This window comes from Engystomops pustulosus, chromosome 9 (genome assembly GCF_040894005.1).
Source record: "Engystomops pustulosus chromosome 9, aEngPut4.maternal, whole genome shotgun sequence".
In the NCBI taxonomy this organism is placed as follows: Eukaryota; Metazoa; Chordata; class Amphibia; order Anura; family Leptodactylidae; genus Engystomops; species Engystomops pustulosus.
The window spans coordinates 2,235,305-2,251,617 of NC_092419.1; the positions used below are offsets into that span (position 1 = coordinate 2,235,305).

A 16,313-nucleotide genomic window follows, 5' to 3' on the forward strand; every position below is an offset into this window, starting at 1 on the left:
CCTGTCAGTGTTGGTGTGAAATCTTAAATGGCTGAATATGAGACCAGCAGTGGCCATGTGTCCGCACGCACCGTGTTATACGCAGTCTTCTCTGTATAAGATCGGACACCTGTTGACGCCCTGTTGCTAAGCGACGTGGCGACGCGAAGGACTACGGCAGCCGACACGGTACAAAAACCTAGAAGAAGAGGAAACCCGCGGAGCCGAGGGCGGGAAAGGAGCGAGAGGCACGTGACCGGAAGTCATGAGAGGGGACTCCAGGCCTCGTACACTGTGTGTAATGCAGGGGGTCCATGGTGCGGGACCCCGCTATAAAAGCCCACACCCGGAGAGCAGTCAGGGGACGGCGCCTATAGATGATATGGCGTGTCTGTGTGCACTGGAGCATTATCTCACACTGCTGTGCTCTGTGCTCTCTACATCCAGTGTAAGGCACAGTCACATAGTAACATCATGTATGTTTTTAGGAGCAGCAGGACTGTGATATGGATTTGTAGTTTAGGAGTTCAGCACTGGGGCCGTGTCCTCACACTGCTGTGCTCTGTGCTCTCTGCAGCCAGTGTTATGTATTGTCCCTGGAGAGTTGTGTAATCAGACCTCACACTGCTGTGCTCTGTGCAGCCAGTATTATGTATGGTCCTTGGAGAGATGTGTAATCAGACCTCACACTGCTGTGCTCTGTGCTCTCTGCAGCCAGTGTTATGTATTGTCCCTGGAGAGATGTGTAATCAGACCTCACACTGCTGTGCTCTGTGCTCTCTGCAGCCAGTGTTATGTATTGTCCCTGGAGAGATGTGTAATCAGACCTCACACTGCTGTGCTCTGTGCTCTCTGCAGCCAGTGTTATGTATTGTTCCTGGAGAGATGTGTAATCAGACCTCACACTGCTGTGCTCTATGCTCTCTGCAGCCAGTGTTATGTGTTGTCCCTGGAGAGATGTGTAATCAGACCTCATACTGCTGTGCTCTGTGCTCTCTGCAGCCAGTGTTATGTATTGTCCCTGGAGAGATGTGTAATCAGACCTCACACTGCTGTGCTCTGTGCACTCTGCAGCCAGTGTTATGTATTGTCCCTGGAGAGATGTGTAATCAGACCTCACACTGCTGTGCTCTGTGCCCTCTGCAGCCAGTGTTATGTACTGTCCCTGGAGAGATGTGTAATCAGACCTCACACTGCTGCGCTCTGTGCTCTCTGCAGCCAGTGTTATGTATTGTCCCTGGAGAGATGTGTAATCAGACCTCACACTGCTGCGCTCTGTGCTCTCTGCAGCCAGTGTTATGTATTGTCCCTGGAGAGATGTGTAATCAGACCTCACACTGCTGTGCTCTGTGCTCTCTGCAGCCAGTGTTATGTACTGTCCCTGGAGAGATGTGTAATCAGACCTCACACTGCTGCGCTCTGTGCTCTCTGCAGCCAGTGTTATGTATTGTCCCTGGAGAGATGTGTAATCAGACCTCACACTGCTGTGCTCTGTGCTCTCTGCAGCCAGTGTTATGTATTGTCCCTGGAGAGATGTGTAATCAGTCCTCACACTGCTGTGCTCTGTGCTCTCTGCAGCCAGTGTTATGTACTGTCCCTGGAGAGATGTGTAATCAGTCCTCACACTGCTGTGCTCTGTGCTCTCTGCAGCCAGTGTTATGTATTGTCCCTGGAGAGATGTGTAATCAGTCCTCACACTGCTGTGCTCTGTGCTCTCTGCAGCCAGTGTTATGTACTGTCCCTGGAGAGATGTGTAATCAGTCCTCACACTACTGTGCTCTGTGCAGCCAGTGTTATGTACTGTCCCTGGAGAGATGTGTAATCAGACCTCACACTGCTGTGCTCTGTGCTCTCTGCAGCCAGTGTTATGTATTGTCCCTGGAGAGATGTGTAATCAGACCTCACACTGCTGTGCTCTGTGCTCTCTGCAGCCAGTGTTATGTATTGTCCCTGGAGAGATGTGTAATCAGACCTCACACTGCTGTGCTCTGTGCTCTCTGCAGCCAGTGTTATGTATTGTCCCTGGAGAGATGTGTAATCAGACCTCACACTGCTGTGCTCTGTGCTCTCTGCAGCCAGTGTTATGTATTGTCCCTGGAGAGATGTGTAATCAGACCTCACACTGCTGTGCTCTGTGCTCTCTGCAGCCAGTGTTATGTATTGTCCCTGGAGAGATGTGTAATCAGACCTCACACTGCTGTGCTCTGTGCTCTCTGCAGCCAGTGTTATGTATTGTCCCTGGAGAGATGTGTAATCAGACCTCACACTGCTGTGCTCTGTGCTCTCTGCAGCCAGTGTTATGTATAGTCCCTGGAGAGATGTGTAATCAGACCTCACACTGCTGTGCTCTGTGCTCCCTGCAGCCAGTGTTATGTACTGTCCCTGGAGAGATGTGTAATCAGACCTCACACTGCTGTGCTCTGTGCAGCCAGTGTTATGTATTGTCCCTGGAGAGATGTGTAATCAGACCTCACACTGCTGTGCACTGTGCTCTCTGCAGCCAGTGTTATGTATTGTCCCTGGAGAGATGTGTAATCAGACCTCACACTGCTGTGCTCTGTGCTCTCTGCAGCCAGTGTTATGTATTGTCCCTGGAGAGATGTGTAATCAGACCTCACACTGCTGTGCTCTGTGCTCTCTGCAGCCAGTGTTATGTATTGTCCCTGGAGAGATGTGTAATCAGACCTCACACTGCTGTGCTCTGTGCTCTCTGCAGCCAGTGTTATGTATTGTCCCTGGAGAGATGTGTAATCAGACCTCACACTGCTGTGCTCTGTGCTCTCTGCAGCCAGTGTTATGTATTGTCCCTGGAGAGATGTGTAATCAGACCTCACACTGCTGTGCTCTGTGCTCTCTGCAGCCAGTGTTATGTATTGTCCCTGGAGAGATGTGTAATCAGACCTCACACTGCTGTGCTCTGTGCTCTCTGCAGCCAGTGTTATGTATAGTCCCTGGAGAGATGTGTAATCAGACCTCACACTGCTGTGCTCTGTGCTCCCTGCAGCCAGTGTTATGTACTGTCCCTGGAGAGATGTGTAATCAGACCTCACACTGCTGTGCTCTGTGCAGCCAGTGTTATGTATTGTCCCTGGAGAGATGTGTAATCAGACCTCACACTGCTGTGCACTGTGCTCTCTGCAGCCAGTGTTATGTATTGTCCCTGGAGAGATGTGTAATCAGACCTCACACTGCTGTGCTCTGTGCTCTCTGCAGCCAGTGTTATGTATTGTCCCTGGAGAGATGTGTAATCAGACCTCACACTGCTGTGCTCTGTGCTCTCTGCAGCCAGTGTTATGTATTGTCCCTGGAGAGATGTGTAATCAGACCTCACACTGCTGTGCTCTCTGCAGCCAGTGTTATGTATTGTCCCTGGAGAGATGTGTAATCAGACCTCACACTGCTGTGCTCTGTTTTCTCTGCAGCCAGTGTTATGTATTGTCCCTGGAGAGATGTGTAATCAGACCTCACACTGCTGTGCTCTGTGCAGCCAGTGTTATGTATTGTCCCTGGAGAGATGTGTAATCAGACCTCACACTGCTGTGCACTGTGCTCTCTGCAGCCAGTGTTATGTATTGTCCCTGGAGAGATGTGTAATCAGACCTCACACTGCTGTGCTCTGTGCTCTCTGCAGCCAGTGTTATGTATTGTCCCTGGAGAGATGTGTAATCAGACCTCACACTGCTGTGCTCTGTGTTCTCTGCAGCCAGTGTTATGTATTGTCCCTGGAGAGATGTGTAATCAGACCTCACACTGCTGTGCTCTGTGTTCTCTGCAGCCAGTGCTATGTATAATCCCTGGAGAGATGTGTAATCAGACCTCACACTGCTGTGCTCTGTGCTCTCTGCAGCCAGTGTTATGTATTGTCCCTGGAGAGATGTGTAATCAGACCTCACACTGCTGTGCTCTCTGCAGCCAGTGTTATGTATTGTCCCTGGAGAGATGTGTAATCAGTCCTCACACTGCTGTGCTCTGTGCTCTCTGCAGCCAGTGTTATGTACTGTCCCTATAGAGATGTGTAATCAGACCTCACACTGCTGTGCTCTGTGCTCTCTGCAGCCAGTGTTATGTATTGTCCCTGGAGAGATGTGTAATCAGACCTCACACTGCTGTGCTCTGTGCTCTCTGCAGCCAGTGTCATGTATTGTCCCTGGAGAGATGTGTAATCAGCCCTCACACTGCTGTGCTCTCTGCAGCCAGTGTCATGTATTGTCCCTGGAGAGATGTGTAATCAGACCTCACACTGCTGTGCTCTGTGCTCTCTGCAGCCAGTGTTATGTATTGTCCCTGGAGAGATGTGTAATCAGACCTCACACTGCTGTGCTCTCTGCAGCCAGTGTTATGTATTGTCCCTGGAGAGATGTGTAATCAGACCTCACACTGCTGTGCTCTGTTTTCTCTGCAGCCAGTGTTATGTATTGTCCCTGGAGAGATGTGTAATCAGACCTCACACTGCTGTGCACTGTGCTCTCTGCAGCCAGTGTTATGTATTGTCCCTGGAGAGATGTGTAATCAGACCTCACACTGCTGTGCTCTGTGCTCTCTGCAGCCAGTGTTATGTATTGTCCCTGGAGAGATGTGTAATCAGACCTCACACTGCTGTGCTCTGTGTTCTCTGCAGCCAGTGTTATGTATTGTCCCTGGAGAGATGTGTAATCAGACCTCACACTGCTGTGCTCTGTGTTCTCTGCAGCCAGTGCTATGTATAATCCCTGGAGAGATGTGTAATCAGACCTCACACTGCTGTGCTCTGTGCTCTCTGCAGCCAGTGTTATGTATTGTCCCTGGAGAGATGTGTAATCAGACCTCACACTGCTGTGCTCTCTGCAGCCAGTGTTATGTATTGTCCCTGGAGAGATGTGTAATCAGTCCTCACACTGCTGTGCTCTGTGCTCTCTGCAGCCAGTGTTATGTACTGTCCCTATAGAGATGTGTAATCAGACCTCACACTGCTGTGCTCTGTGCTCTCTGCAGCCAGTGTTATGTATTGTCCCTGGAGAGATGTGTAATCAGACCTCACACTGCTGTGCTCTGTGCTCTCTGCAGCCAGTGTCATGTATTGTCCCTGGAGAGATGTGTAATCAGCCCTCACACTGCTGTGCTCTGTGCTCTCTGCAGCCAGTGTTATGTATTGCGATGGCGACACTTGGCTGGTATCGTGCTCCTCTGGCACCACATCCGGGCACTTCACCGTTCAGGCTCTTGGTTCACTCCGATCACCTTCCCGGAATGGACTCTTGTGGTGAGAGGTAAGATGTAAGGATCACATTGCTGACCGTGTACCGGAGCACTCCTCACCCCTCCGCACACACAGGGGGCTATTATCTGCCACGCCCCACGCACAGATCCGGTATAAAGGTAAGTGGTTTCTATTTCATCTGCTGCAGGTTTTCATGCTATACATCTGATGTCCTCTCCTGCTTCCCCTACTACATAGGTCTGATGTCCTCTCCTGCTTCCCCTACTACATAGGTCTGATGTCCTCTCCTGCTTCCCCTACTACATAGGTCTGATGTCCTCTCCTGCTTCCCCTACTACATAGGTCTGATGTCCTCTCCTGCTTCCCCTACTACATAGGTCTGATGTCCTCTCCTGCTTCCCCTACTACATAGGTCTGATGTCCTCTCCTGCTTCCCTACTACATAGGTCTGATGTCCTCTCCTGCTTCCCCTACTACATAGGTCTGATGTCCTCTCCTGCTTCCCCTACTACATAGGTCAGATGTACTCTCCTGCTTCCCCTACTACATAGGTCTGATGTCCTCTCCTGCCTCCCCTACTACATAGGTCTGATGTCCTCTCCTGCTTCCCCTACTACATAGGTCTGATGTCCTCTCCTGCTTCCCCTACTACATAGGTCTGATGTCCTCTCCTGCCTCCCCTACTACATAGGTCTGATGTCCTCTCCTGCCTCCCCTACTACATAGGTCTGATGTCCTCTCCTGCTCCCCCTACTACATAGGTCTGATGTCCTCTCCTGCTTCCCCTACTACATAGGTCTGATGTCCTCTCCTGCTTCCCCTACTACATAGGTCTGATGTCCTCTCCTGCCTCCCCTACTACATAGGTCTGATGTCCTCTCCTGCCTCCCCTACTACATAGGTCTGATGTCCTCTCCTGCTTCCCCTACTACATAGGTCTGATGTCCTCTCCTGCTTCCCCTACTACATAGGTCTGATGTCCTCTCCTGCTTCCCCTACTACATAGGTCTGATGTCCTCTCCTGCTTCCCCTACTACATAGGTCTGATGTCCTCTCCTGCTTCCCCTACTACATAGGTCTGATGTCCTCTCCTGCTTCCCCTACTACATAGGTCTGATGTCCTCTCCTGCTTCCCCTACTACATAGGTCTGATGTCCTCTCCTGCTTCCCCTACTACATAGGTCTGATGTCCTCTCCTGCTTCCCCTACTACATAGGTCTGATGTCCTCTCCTGCTTCCCCTACTACATAGGTCTGATGTCCTCTCCTGCTTCCCCTACTACATAGGTCTGATGTCCTCTCCTGCTTCCCCTACTACATAGGTCTGATGTCCTCTCCTGCTTCCCCTACTACATAGGTCTGATGTCCTCTCCTGCTTCCCCTACTACATAGGTCTGATGTCCTCTCCTGCTTCCCCTACTACATAGGTCTGATGTCCTCTCCTGCTTCCCCTACTACATAGGTCTGATGTCCTCTCCTGCTTCCCCTACTACATAGGTCTGATGTCCTCTCCTGCTTCCCCTACTACATAGGTCTGATGTCCTCTCCTGCTTCCCCTACTACATAGGTCTGATGTCCTCTCCTGCTTCCCCTACTACATAGGTCTGATGTACTCTCCTGCCTCCCCTACTACATAGGTCTGATGTCCTCTCCTGCTTCCCCTACTACATAGGTCTGATGTCCTCTCCTGCTTCCCCTACTACATAGGTCTGATGTCCTCTCCTGCTTCCCCTACTACATAGGTCTGATGTCCTCTCCTGCTTCCCCTACTACATAGGTCTGATGTCCTCTCCTGCTTCCCCTACTACATAGGTCTGATGTCCTCTCCTGCTTCCACTACTACATAGGTCCGATGTCCTCTCCTGCTTCCCCTACTACATAGGTCTGATGTCCTCTCCTGCTTCCCCTACTACATAGGTCTGATGTCCTCTCCTGCTTCCCCTACTACATAGGTCTGATGTACTCTCCTGCTTCCCCTACTACATAGGTCTGATGTCATCTCCTGCTTCCCCTACTACATAGGTCTGATGTCCTCTCCTGCTTCCCCTACTACATAGGTCTGATGTCCTCTCCTGCTCCCCCTACTACATAGGTCTGATGTCCTCTCCTGCCGCCCCTACTACATAGGTCTGATGTCCTCTCCTGGCTCCCCTACTACATAGGTCTGATGTCCTCTCCTGCCTCCCCTACTACATAGGTCTGATGTCCTCTCCTGCCTCCCCTACTACATAGGTCTGATGTCCTCTCCTGCTTCCCCTACTACATAGGTCTGATGTCCTCTCCTGCTTCCCCTACTACATAGGTCTGATGTCCTCTCCTGCTCCCCCTACTACATAGGTCTGATGTCCTCTCCTGCCGCCCCTACTACATAGGTCTGATGTACTCTCCTGGCTCCCCTACTACATAGGTCTGATGTCCTCTCCTGCCTCCCCTACTACATAGGTCTGATGTCCTCTCCTGCTTCCCCTACTACATAGGTCTGATGTCCTCTCCTGCTTCCCCTACTACATAGGTCACACCCTACTACAGCAGCGCACATATTAGGTGATGCTACACCTCATGAATCACAGGTAGGTGACCTTCTCTGTGCGTATACAGGGGGATAGGAATTTTTTACACACTTTGTGTATCGTTTTTTCTCGCTGGTTATTCTGGTTCTCCATTATGAGTTTATTTTTTTTTAGTTATTATGTCATTTTATGATATTTACACTAAAAGTTAAGTCTTCTATTGATCATCCACCGTCTTGTACTCCTCTTATCACACTATGGCAGGAGAAGCAAATGATTTCTACAGCGCCAGACGCTGAGCAGTGGCTGTGTATGGTACTGCACCTCCACTCTGTTCACTTAAAGGAACACTCCAGCCAAAGCCATTCGGTTGAATAATACATGATGCGGGGGCTTTAGTTAGTAGCAGCAGGACTGTGACATATGGATTTATACTCCAGGATTGTGGGATCTCTAAGTGCCTCGCACTGCTGTGCATTCTCTCCAATAAACTGAGCCCCTCCCTTCTACTCTGAGTAAAAGCTGCAGCAGGTTTCTTGTTGAATACTGTAGTGATAGAAAGGGGCAAGGGAATGCAGAGCACAGCAGTGAGAGGACACGTCTCCGGGAACATCATGTAACACGGGCTGCAGTCTGTACGGTCACACCTGCTGACAGGTTCTCTTTTGGAGGACGCGTCACTTCAAAAAACAGAGAAACTAAGTAAAGATCTTAATATTTTTGCTGAACAAACATGTTCCACGGTATAAGGGGGGGACACAACGAGTGGGGGACAAGACGGGAGAACAATCTGATCAGTAGAGGAACCCACATTGATCCGGGGAACAGGGATTCCTTATCCATTAACTGATGGAGCAGCAGGTGGAGAGGGCGTCCAGATGCTCCAAGTACTGTCTGTGTGACTGCCAAAGATAACCGAGCGCAGCACCCAGCATCTGCAGCACCCATTCCTCGAGCGCAGCACCCAGCATCTGCAGCACCCAGCATCAGCAGCACCCATTCCTCGAGCGCAGCACCCAGCATCAGCAGCACCCATTCCTCGAGCGCAGCACCCAGCATCTGCAGCACCCATTCCTCGAGCACTGCACCCAGCATCAGCAGCACCCATTCCTCGAGCGCTGCACCCAGCATCTGCAGCACCCATTCCTCGAGCGCAGCACCCAGCATCTGCAGCACCCATTCCTCGAGCGCAGCACCCAGCATCTGCAGCACCCATTCCTCGAGCGCAGCACCCAGCATCTGCAGCACCCAGCATCTGCAGCACCCATTCCTCGAGCGCAGCACCCATTCCTCGAGCGCAGCACCCAGCATCTGCAGCACCCATTCCTCGAGCGCAGCACCCAGCATCTGCAGCACCCATTCCTCGAGCGCAGCACCCAGCATCTGCAGCACCCATTCCTCGAGCACTGCACCCAGCATCAGCAGCACCCAGCATCTGCAGCACCCATTCCTCGAGCACTGCACCCAGCATCAGCTGCACCCATTCCTCGAGCGCTGCACCCAGCATCTGCAGCACCCATTCCTCGAGCGCGGCACCCAGCATCAGCGGCACCCAGCATCAGCAGCACCCATTCCTCGAGCGCGGCACCCAGCATCAGCAGCACCCATTCCTCGAGCGCTGCACCCAGCATCTGCAGCACCCATTCCTCGAGCGCTGCACCCAGCATCTGCAGCACCCATTCCTCGAGCGCTGCACCCAGCATCAGCAGCACCCATTCCTCGAGCGCGGCACCCAGCATCTGCAGCACCCATTCCTCGAGCGCAGCACCCAGCATCAGCAGCACCCATTCCTCGAGCGCTGCACCCAGCATCTGCAGCACCCATTCCTCGAGCGCTGCACCCAGCATCTGCAGCACCCATTCCTCGAGCGCAGCACCCAGCATCAGCAGCACCCATTCCTCGAGCGCTGCACCCAGCATCTGCAGCATCCGCAGCATCCATTCCCCATCTTCGAGAGCGCTGCACTCTACTCTCTATTAGAGTGCTGGAGATAGTGGAGTGCTGTGCTGCGCTGTATTTGGCGCTCCAGGAGACGCATCCTCCAGCTGTATAAGTGACCTCCATTCTTGCGATCCGGTTGTGATCTCCTCCGCTCTGTGTAGGGGACCCCCTCAACGTGAGAAGACCCCGATGTCCCTCCAGACGTGTCGGCTCTAAATCCTCAGGTCCTCATACACAATGATAGAGTTGGACAGTGTGTACTCCGTCTGCGTTCCGGTACTGGAGAAGCCGATCTTTATGACCTCTGAATCCCGTAGGATCTCCTCGTCCGTCATCTCATAGCCGTTACTATGGGGGGGTCACAGTCTCTACATCGAAGCTTCGCTTCCGTTTCCGACCCTTCTTCAGAGTCTCTTCTATGATAGATTCCCCCTCGCTGACGATGGGAAAGATGGAGGGCGCGGCGTTATCCTGCAGAGTCCGGCCGCAGCTGTTGATGATGTAGGAGTCCGGGGTGAAGTGGCGGGAGCACAGGCGGTAGCGGTTCGTCTTGTTTTGGCTCAGGATCTTCTGGGCCATGACGTCCACATCGCTGAAGACCTGACCCGTCAGCCACAACTTTATTCTGGAAAAATCCTTGGGAAAGGGATGTAAGACGACTCGTCCGCTCTGACCCTTCTTCCCGGTCTTGCTGATGCACTGGTTCACCAGACAGCTCGGCATTATCACCGCATGGGAAACCTCCTGCAGCATGGAAAAAGAGCAAATTACTTGGTGCTGGGCATTTCCCTGCACTTACCCCCCTGCACATGTGATGGAGGAGGAGCACTTACCCCCCTGCACATGTGATGGAGGTGGAGCACTTACCCCCCTGCACATGTGATGGAGGTGGAGCACTTACCCCCTTGCACATGTGATGGAGGTGGAGCACTTACCCCCCTGCACATGTGATGGAGGTGGAGCACTTACCCCCTTGCACATGTGATGGAGGTGGAGCACTTACCCCCCTGCACATGTGATGGAGGTGGAGCACTTACCCCCCTGCACATGTGATGGAGGTGGAGCACTTACCCCCCTGCACATGTGATGGAGGTGGAGCACTTACCCCCCTGCACATGTGATGGAGGTGGAGCACTTACCCCCCTGCACATGTGATGGAGGTGGAGCACTTACCCCCCTGCACATGTGATGGAGGTGGAGCACTTACCCCCCTGCACATGTGATGGAGGTGGAGCACTTACCCCCCTGCACATGTGATGGAGGTGGAGCACTTACCCCCCTGCACATGTGATGGAGGTGGAGCACTTACCCCCCTGCACATGTGATGGAGGTGGAGCACTTACCCCCCTGCACATGTGATGGAGGTGGAGCACTTACCCCCCCCCCCCCTGCACATGTGATGGAGGTGGAGCACTTACCCCCCTGCACATGTGATGGAGGTGGAGCACTTACCCCCCCCCCCCCCCCTGCACATGTGATGGAGGTGGAGCACTTACCCCCCTGCACATGTGATGAAGGTGGAGCACTTACCCCCTGCACATGTGATGGAGGTGGAGCACTTACCCCCCTGCACATGTGATGGAGGTGGAGCACTTACCCCCCTGCACATGTGATGGAGGTGGAGCACTTACCCCCTGCACATGTGATGGAGGTGGAGCACTTACCCCCTGCACATGTGATAGAGGTGGAGCACTTACCCCCCCCTGCACATGTGATGGAGGTGGAGCACTTACCCCCCCCTGCACATGTGATGGAGGTGGAGCACTTACCCCCCTGCACATGTGATGGAGGTGGAGCACTTACCCCCCTGCACATGTGATGGAGGTGGAGCACTTACCCCCCCCTGCACATGTGATGGAGGTGGAGCACTTACCCCCCTGCACATGTGATGGAGGTGGAGCACTTACCCCCCTGCACATGTGATGGAGGTGGAGCACTTACCCCCCTGCACATGTGATGGAGGTGGAGCACTTACCCCCCTGCACATGTGATGGAGGTGGAGCACTTACCCCCCTGCACATGTGATGGAGGTGGAGCACTTACCCCCCTGCACATGTGATGGAGGTGGAGCACTTACCCCCCTGCACATGTGATGGAGGTGGAGCACTTACCCCCCCTGCACATGTGATGGAGGTGGAGCACTTACCCCCCTGCACATGTGATGGAGGTGGAGCACTTACCCCCCTGCACATGTGATGGAGGTGGAGCACTTACCCCCCTGCACATGTGATGGAGGTGGAGCACTTACCCCCCTGCACATGTGATGGAGGTGGAGCACTTACCCCCCTGCACATGTGATGGAGGTGGAGCACTTACCCCCCTGCACATGTGATGGAGGTGGAGCACTTACCCCCCTGCACATGTGATGGAGGTGGAGCACTTACCCCCCCCCCCTGCACATGTGATGGAGGTGGAGCACTTACCCCCCTGCACATGTGATGAAGGTGGAGCACTTACCCCCTGCACATGTGATAGAGGTGGGGCACTTACCCCCCTGAACATGTGATGGAGGTGGAGCACTTACCCCCCTGCACATGTGATGGAGGTGGAGCACTTACCCCCCTGCACATGTGATGGAGGTGGAGCACTTACCCCCCTGCACATGTGATGGAGGTGGAGCACTTACCCCCCTGCACATGTGATGGAGGTGGAGCACTTACCCCCCTGCACATGTGATGGAGGTGGAGCACTTACCCCCCTGCACATGTGATGGAGGTGGAGCACTTACCCCCCTGCACATGTGATGGAGGTGGAGCACTTACCCCCCCCTGCACATGTGATGGAGGTGGAGCACTTACCCCCCTGCACATGTGATGGAGGTGGAGCACTTACCCCCCTGCACATGTGATGGAGGTGGAGCACTTACCCCCCTGCACATGTGATGGAGGTGGAGCACTTACCCCCCTGCACATGTGATGGAGGTGGAGCACTTACCCCCCTGCACATGTGATGGAGGTGGAGCACTTACCCCCCCCCCCCCTGCACATGTGATGGAGGTGGAGCACTTACCCCCCTGCACATGTGATGAAGGTGGAGCACTTACCCCCTGCACATGTGATAGAGGTGGGGCACTTACCCCCCCCCCCCCCTGCACATGTGATGGAGGTGGAGCACTTACCCCCCTGCACATGTGATGGAGGTGGAGCACTTACCCCCCCCCCTGCACATGTGATGGAGGTGGAGCACTTACCCCCCCCCCCTGCACATGTGATGGAGGTGGAGCACTTACCCCCCTGCACATGTGATGAAGGTGGAGCACTTACCCCCTGCACATGTGATAGAGGTGGGGCACTTACCCCCCCCCCTGCACATGTGATGGAGGTGGAGCACTTACCCCCCCCCCCTGCACATGTGATGGAGGTGGAGCACTTACCCCCCTGCACATGTGATGGAGGTGGAGCACTTACCCCCCTGCACATGTGATGGAGGTGGAGCACTTACCCCCCTGCACATGTGATGGAGGTGGAGCACTTACCCCCCTGCACATGTGATGGAGGTGGAGCACTTACCCCCCTGCACATGTGATGGAGGTGGAGCACTTACCCCCCTGCACATGTGATGGAGGTGGAGCACTTACCCCCCTGCACATGTGATGGAGGTGGAGCACTTACCCTCCTGCACATGTGATGGAGGTGGAGCACTTACCCCCCTGCACATGTGATGGAGGTGGAGCACTTACCCCCCTGCACATGTGATAGAGGTGGAGCACTTACCCCCCTGCACATGTGATGGAGGTGGAGCACTTACCCCCCTGCACATGTGATGGAGGTGGAGCACTTACCCCCCTGCACATGTGATGGAGGTGGAGCACTTACCCCCCTGCACATGTGATGGAGGTGGAGCACTTACCCCCCTGCACATGTGATGGAGGTGGAGCACTTACCCCCCTGCACATGTGATGGAGGTGGAGCACTTACCCCCCTGCACATGTGATGGAGGTGGAGCACTTACCCTCCTGCACATGTGATGGAGGTGGAGCACTTACCCCCCTGCACATGTGATGGAGGTGGAGCACTTACCCCCCTGCACATGTGATAGAGGTGGAGCACTTACCCCCCTGCACATGTGATGGAGGTGGAGCACTTACCCCCCTGCACATGTGATGGAGGTGGAGCACTTACCCCCCTGCACATGTGATGGAGGTGGAGCACTTACCCCCCTGCACATGTGATGGAAGTGGAGCACTTACCCCCCTGCACATGTGATGGAGGTGGAGCACTTACCCCCCCCCCTGCACATGTGATGGAGGTGGAGCACTTACCCCCCCCCCTGCACATGTGATGGAGGTGGAGCACTTACCCCCCCCCCCTGCACATGTGATGGAGGTGGAGCACTTACCCCCCCCCCTGCACATGTGATGGAGGTGGAGCACTTACCCCCCTGCACATGTGATGGAGGTGGAGCACTTACCCCCCTGCACATGTGATGGAGGTGGAGCACTTACCCCCTGCACATGTGATGGAGGTGGAGCACTTACCCCCTGCACATGTGATAGAGGTGGAGCACTTACCCCCCCCTGCACATGTGATGGAGGTGGAGCACTTACCCCCTGCACATGTGATGGAGGTGGAGCACTTACCCCCCTGCACATGTGATAGAGGTGGAGCACTTACCCCCCCCCCTGCACATGTGATGGAGGTGGAGCACTTACCCCCCCCCCCTGCACATGTGATGGAGGTGGAGCACTTACCCCCCCCCCCTGCACATGTGATGGAGGTGGAGCACTTACCCCCCCCCCTGCACATGTGATGGAGGTGGAGCACTTACCCCCCCCCCCTGCACATGTGATGGAGGTGGAGCACTTACCCCCCCCCCCTGCACATGTGATGGAGGTGGAGCACTTACCCCCCTGCACATGTGATGGAGGTGGAGCACTTACCCCCCTGCACATGTGATGGAGGTGGAGCACTTACCCCCCTGCACATGTGATGGAGGTGGAGCACTTACCCCCCTGCACATGTGATGGAAGTGGAGCACTTACCCCCCTGCACATGTGATGGAGGTGGAGCACTTACCCCCCCCCCCTGCACATGTGATGGAGGTGGAGCACTTACCCCCCCCCCCTGCACATGTGATGGAGGTGGAGCACTTACCCCCCCCCCCTGCACATGTGATGGAGGTGGAGCACTTACCCCCCCCCCTGCACATGTGATGGAGGTGGAGCACTTACCCCCCTGCACATGTGATGGAGGTGGAGCACTTACCCCCCTGCACATGTGATGGAGGTGGAGCACTTACCCCCTGCACATGTGATGGAGGTGGAGCACTTACCCCCTGCACATGTGATAGAGGTGGAGCACTTACCCCCCCCTGCACATGTGATGGAGGTGGAGCACTTACCCCCCTGCACATGTGATGGAGGTGGAGCACTTACCCCCCTGCACATGTGATAGAGGTGGAGCACTTACCCCCCCCCCTGCACATGTGATGGAGGTGGAGCACTTACCCCCCCCCCTGCACATGTGATGGAGGTGGAGCACTTACCCCCTGCACATGTGATAGAGGTGGAGCACTTACCCCCCCCCCCCTGCACATGTGATGGAGGTGGAGCACTTACCCCCCCCCCTGCACATGTGATGGAGGTGGAGCACTTACCCCCTGCACATGTGATAGAGGTGGAGCACTTACCCCCCCCCTGCACATGTGATGGAGGTGGAGCACTTACCCCCTGCACATGTGATAGAGGTGGAGCACTTACCCCCCCCCTGCACATGTGATGGAGGTGGAGCACTTACCCCCCTGCACATGTGATGGAGGTGGAGCACTTACCCCCCTGCACATGTGATGGAGGTGGAGCACTTACCCCCCCCTGCACATGTGATGGAGGTGGAGCACTTACCCCCCTGCACATGTGATGGAGGTGGAGCACTTACCCCCCTGCACATGTGATGGAGGTGGAGCACTTACCCCCCTGCACATGTGATGGAGGTGGAGCACTTACCCCCCTGCACATGTGATGGAGGTGGAGCACTTACCCCCCTGCACATGTGATGGAGGTGGAGCACTTACCCCCCCCCCCTGCACATCTGATGGAGGTGGAGCACTTACCCCCCCCTGCACATCTGATGGAGGTGGAGCACTTACCCCCCCCTGCACATCTGATGGAGGTGGAGCACTTACCCCCCCCTGCACATCTGATGGAGGTGGAGCACTTACCCCCCCCTGCACATCTGATGGAGGTGGAGCACTTACCCCCCTGCACATGTGATGTTTGTGGTGATGGAGACACAACTCACAGCGACCAACACAGAGGCTCCAGGACCTGAGATGATGTCACAGTCATGTGATCACACATGGGCGGAGTTATGGTGTCACATGATCAGGAGAGGTTTTGTTCATTGTGTCGCTTTCTCTCTGATTCTATAGCAATGGATGAGTGAGTAATGCTCTGCACTAAGGGCTCGTTCAGACGTATCCGTGGTGCGATGCTCTGTCATCCATGTAGCATTTGTCTTTTGCAGATCCATAGAAGGCGATCCGTGGTCTGCATGTTACGTGTCTGTAAAAAACGCACGTGTGCAACAATTGTAAGAAAGACCGAAATAATCCTGGATATAATCGGAGACACCGAAGTTTAGCACAAAAACTGGGAAACCGTATTGGGGGACATTTACATGAAGTGTCGGTGTCTGCATTGTTACTGACCTGCTCTCGTACAGGAGATACACGTATAATATTGTGGAGACG

At 54.4% G+C, this 16,313-nt stretch overlaps 2 protein-coding genes across 2 annotated transcripts in view; both read right to left on the bottom strand.

Moving 5' to 3' along the window:
- LOC140077563 (uncharacterized) overlaps positions 1-136 on the bottom strand; it is a 12,993-nt gene extending 12,857 nt beyond the window's left edge. Inside the window, exon 1 of the mRNA XM_072124829.1 lies at positions 72-136. The gene's annotated coding sequence lies outside the window, so the exon portion shown is untranslated. The remainder of the gene's footprint in view (positions 1-71) is intronic.
- A 9,572-nt stretch (positions 137-9,708) lies between these two features.
- Positions 9,709-15,878, bottom strand: LOC140077577 (THAP domain-containing protein 5-like). Its single transcript, XM_072124849.1, has 2 exons — positions 15,863-15,878; positions 9,709-10,370 (listed from the first exon to the last, which is right to left on the bottom strand). The coding sequence occupies exon 2, from the start codon at positions 10,347-10,349 to the stop codon at positions 9,975-9,977; it is 375 nt and encodes a 124-aa protein (XP_071980950.1). The 5' UTR covers positions 10,350-10,370; positions 15,863-15,878; the 3' UTR covers positions 9,709-9,974.
- Positions 15,879-16,313: the final 435 nt, after the last annotated feature.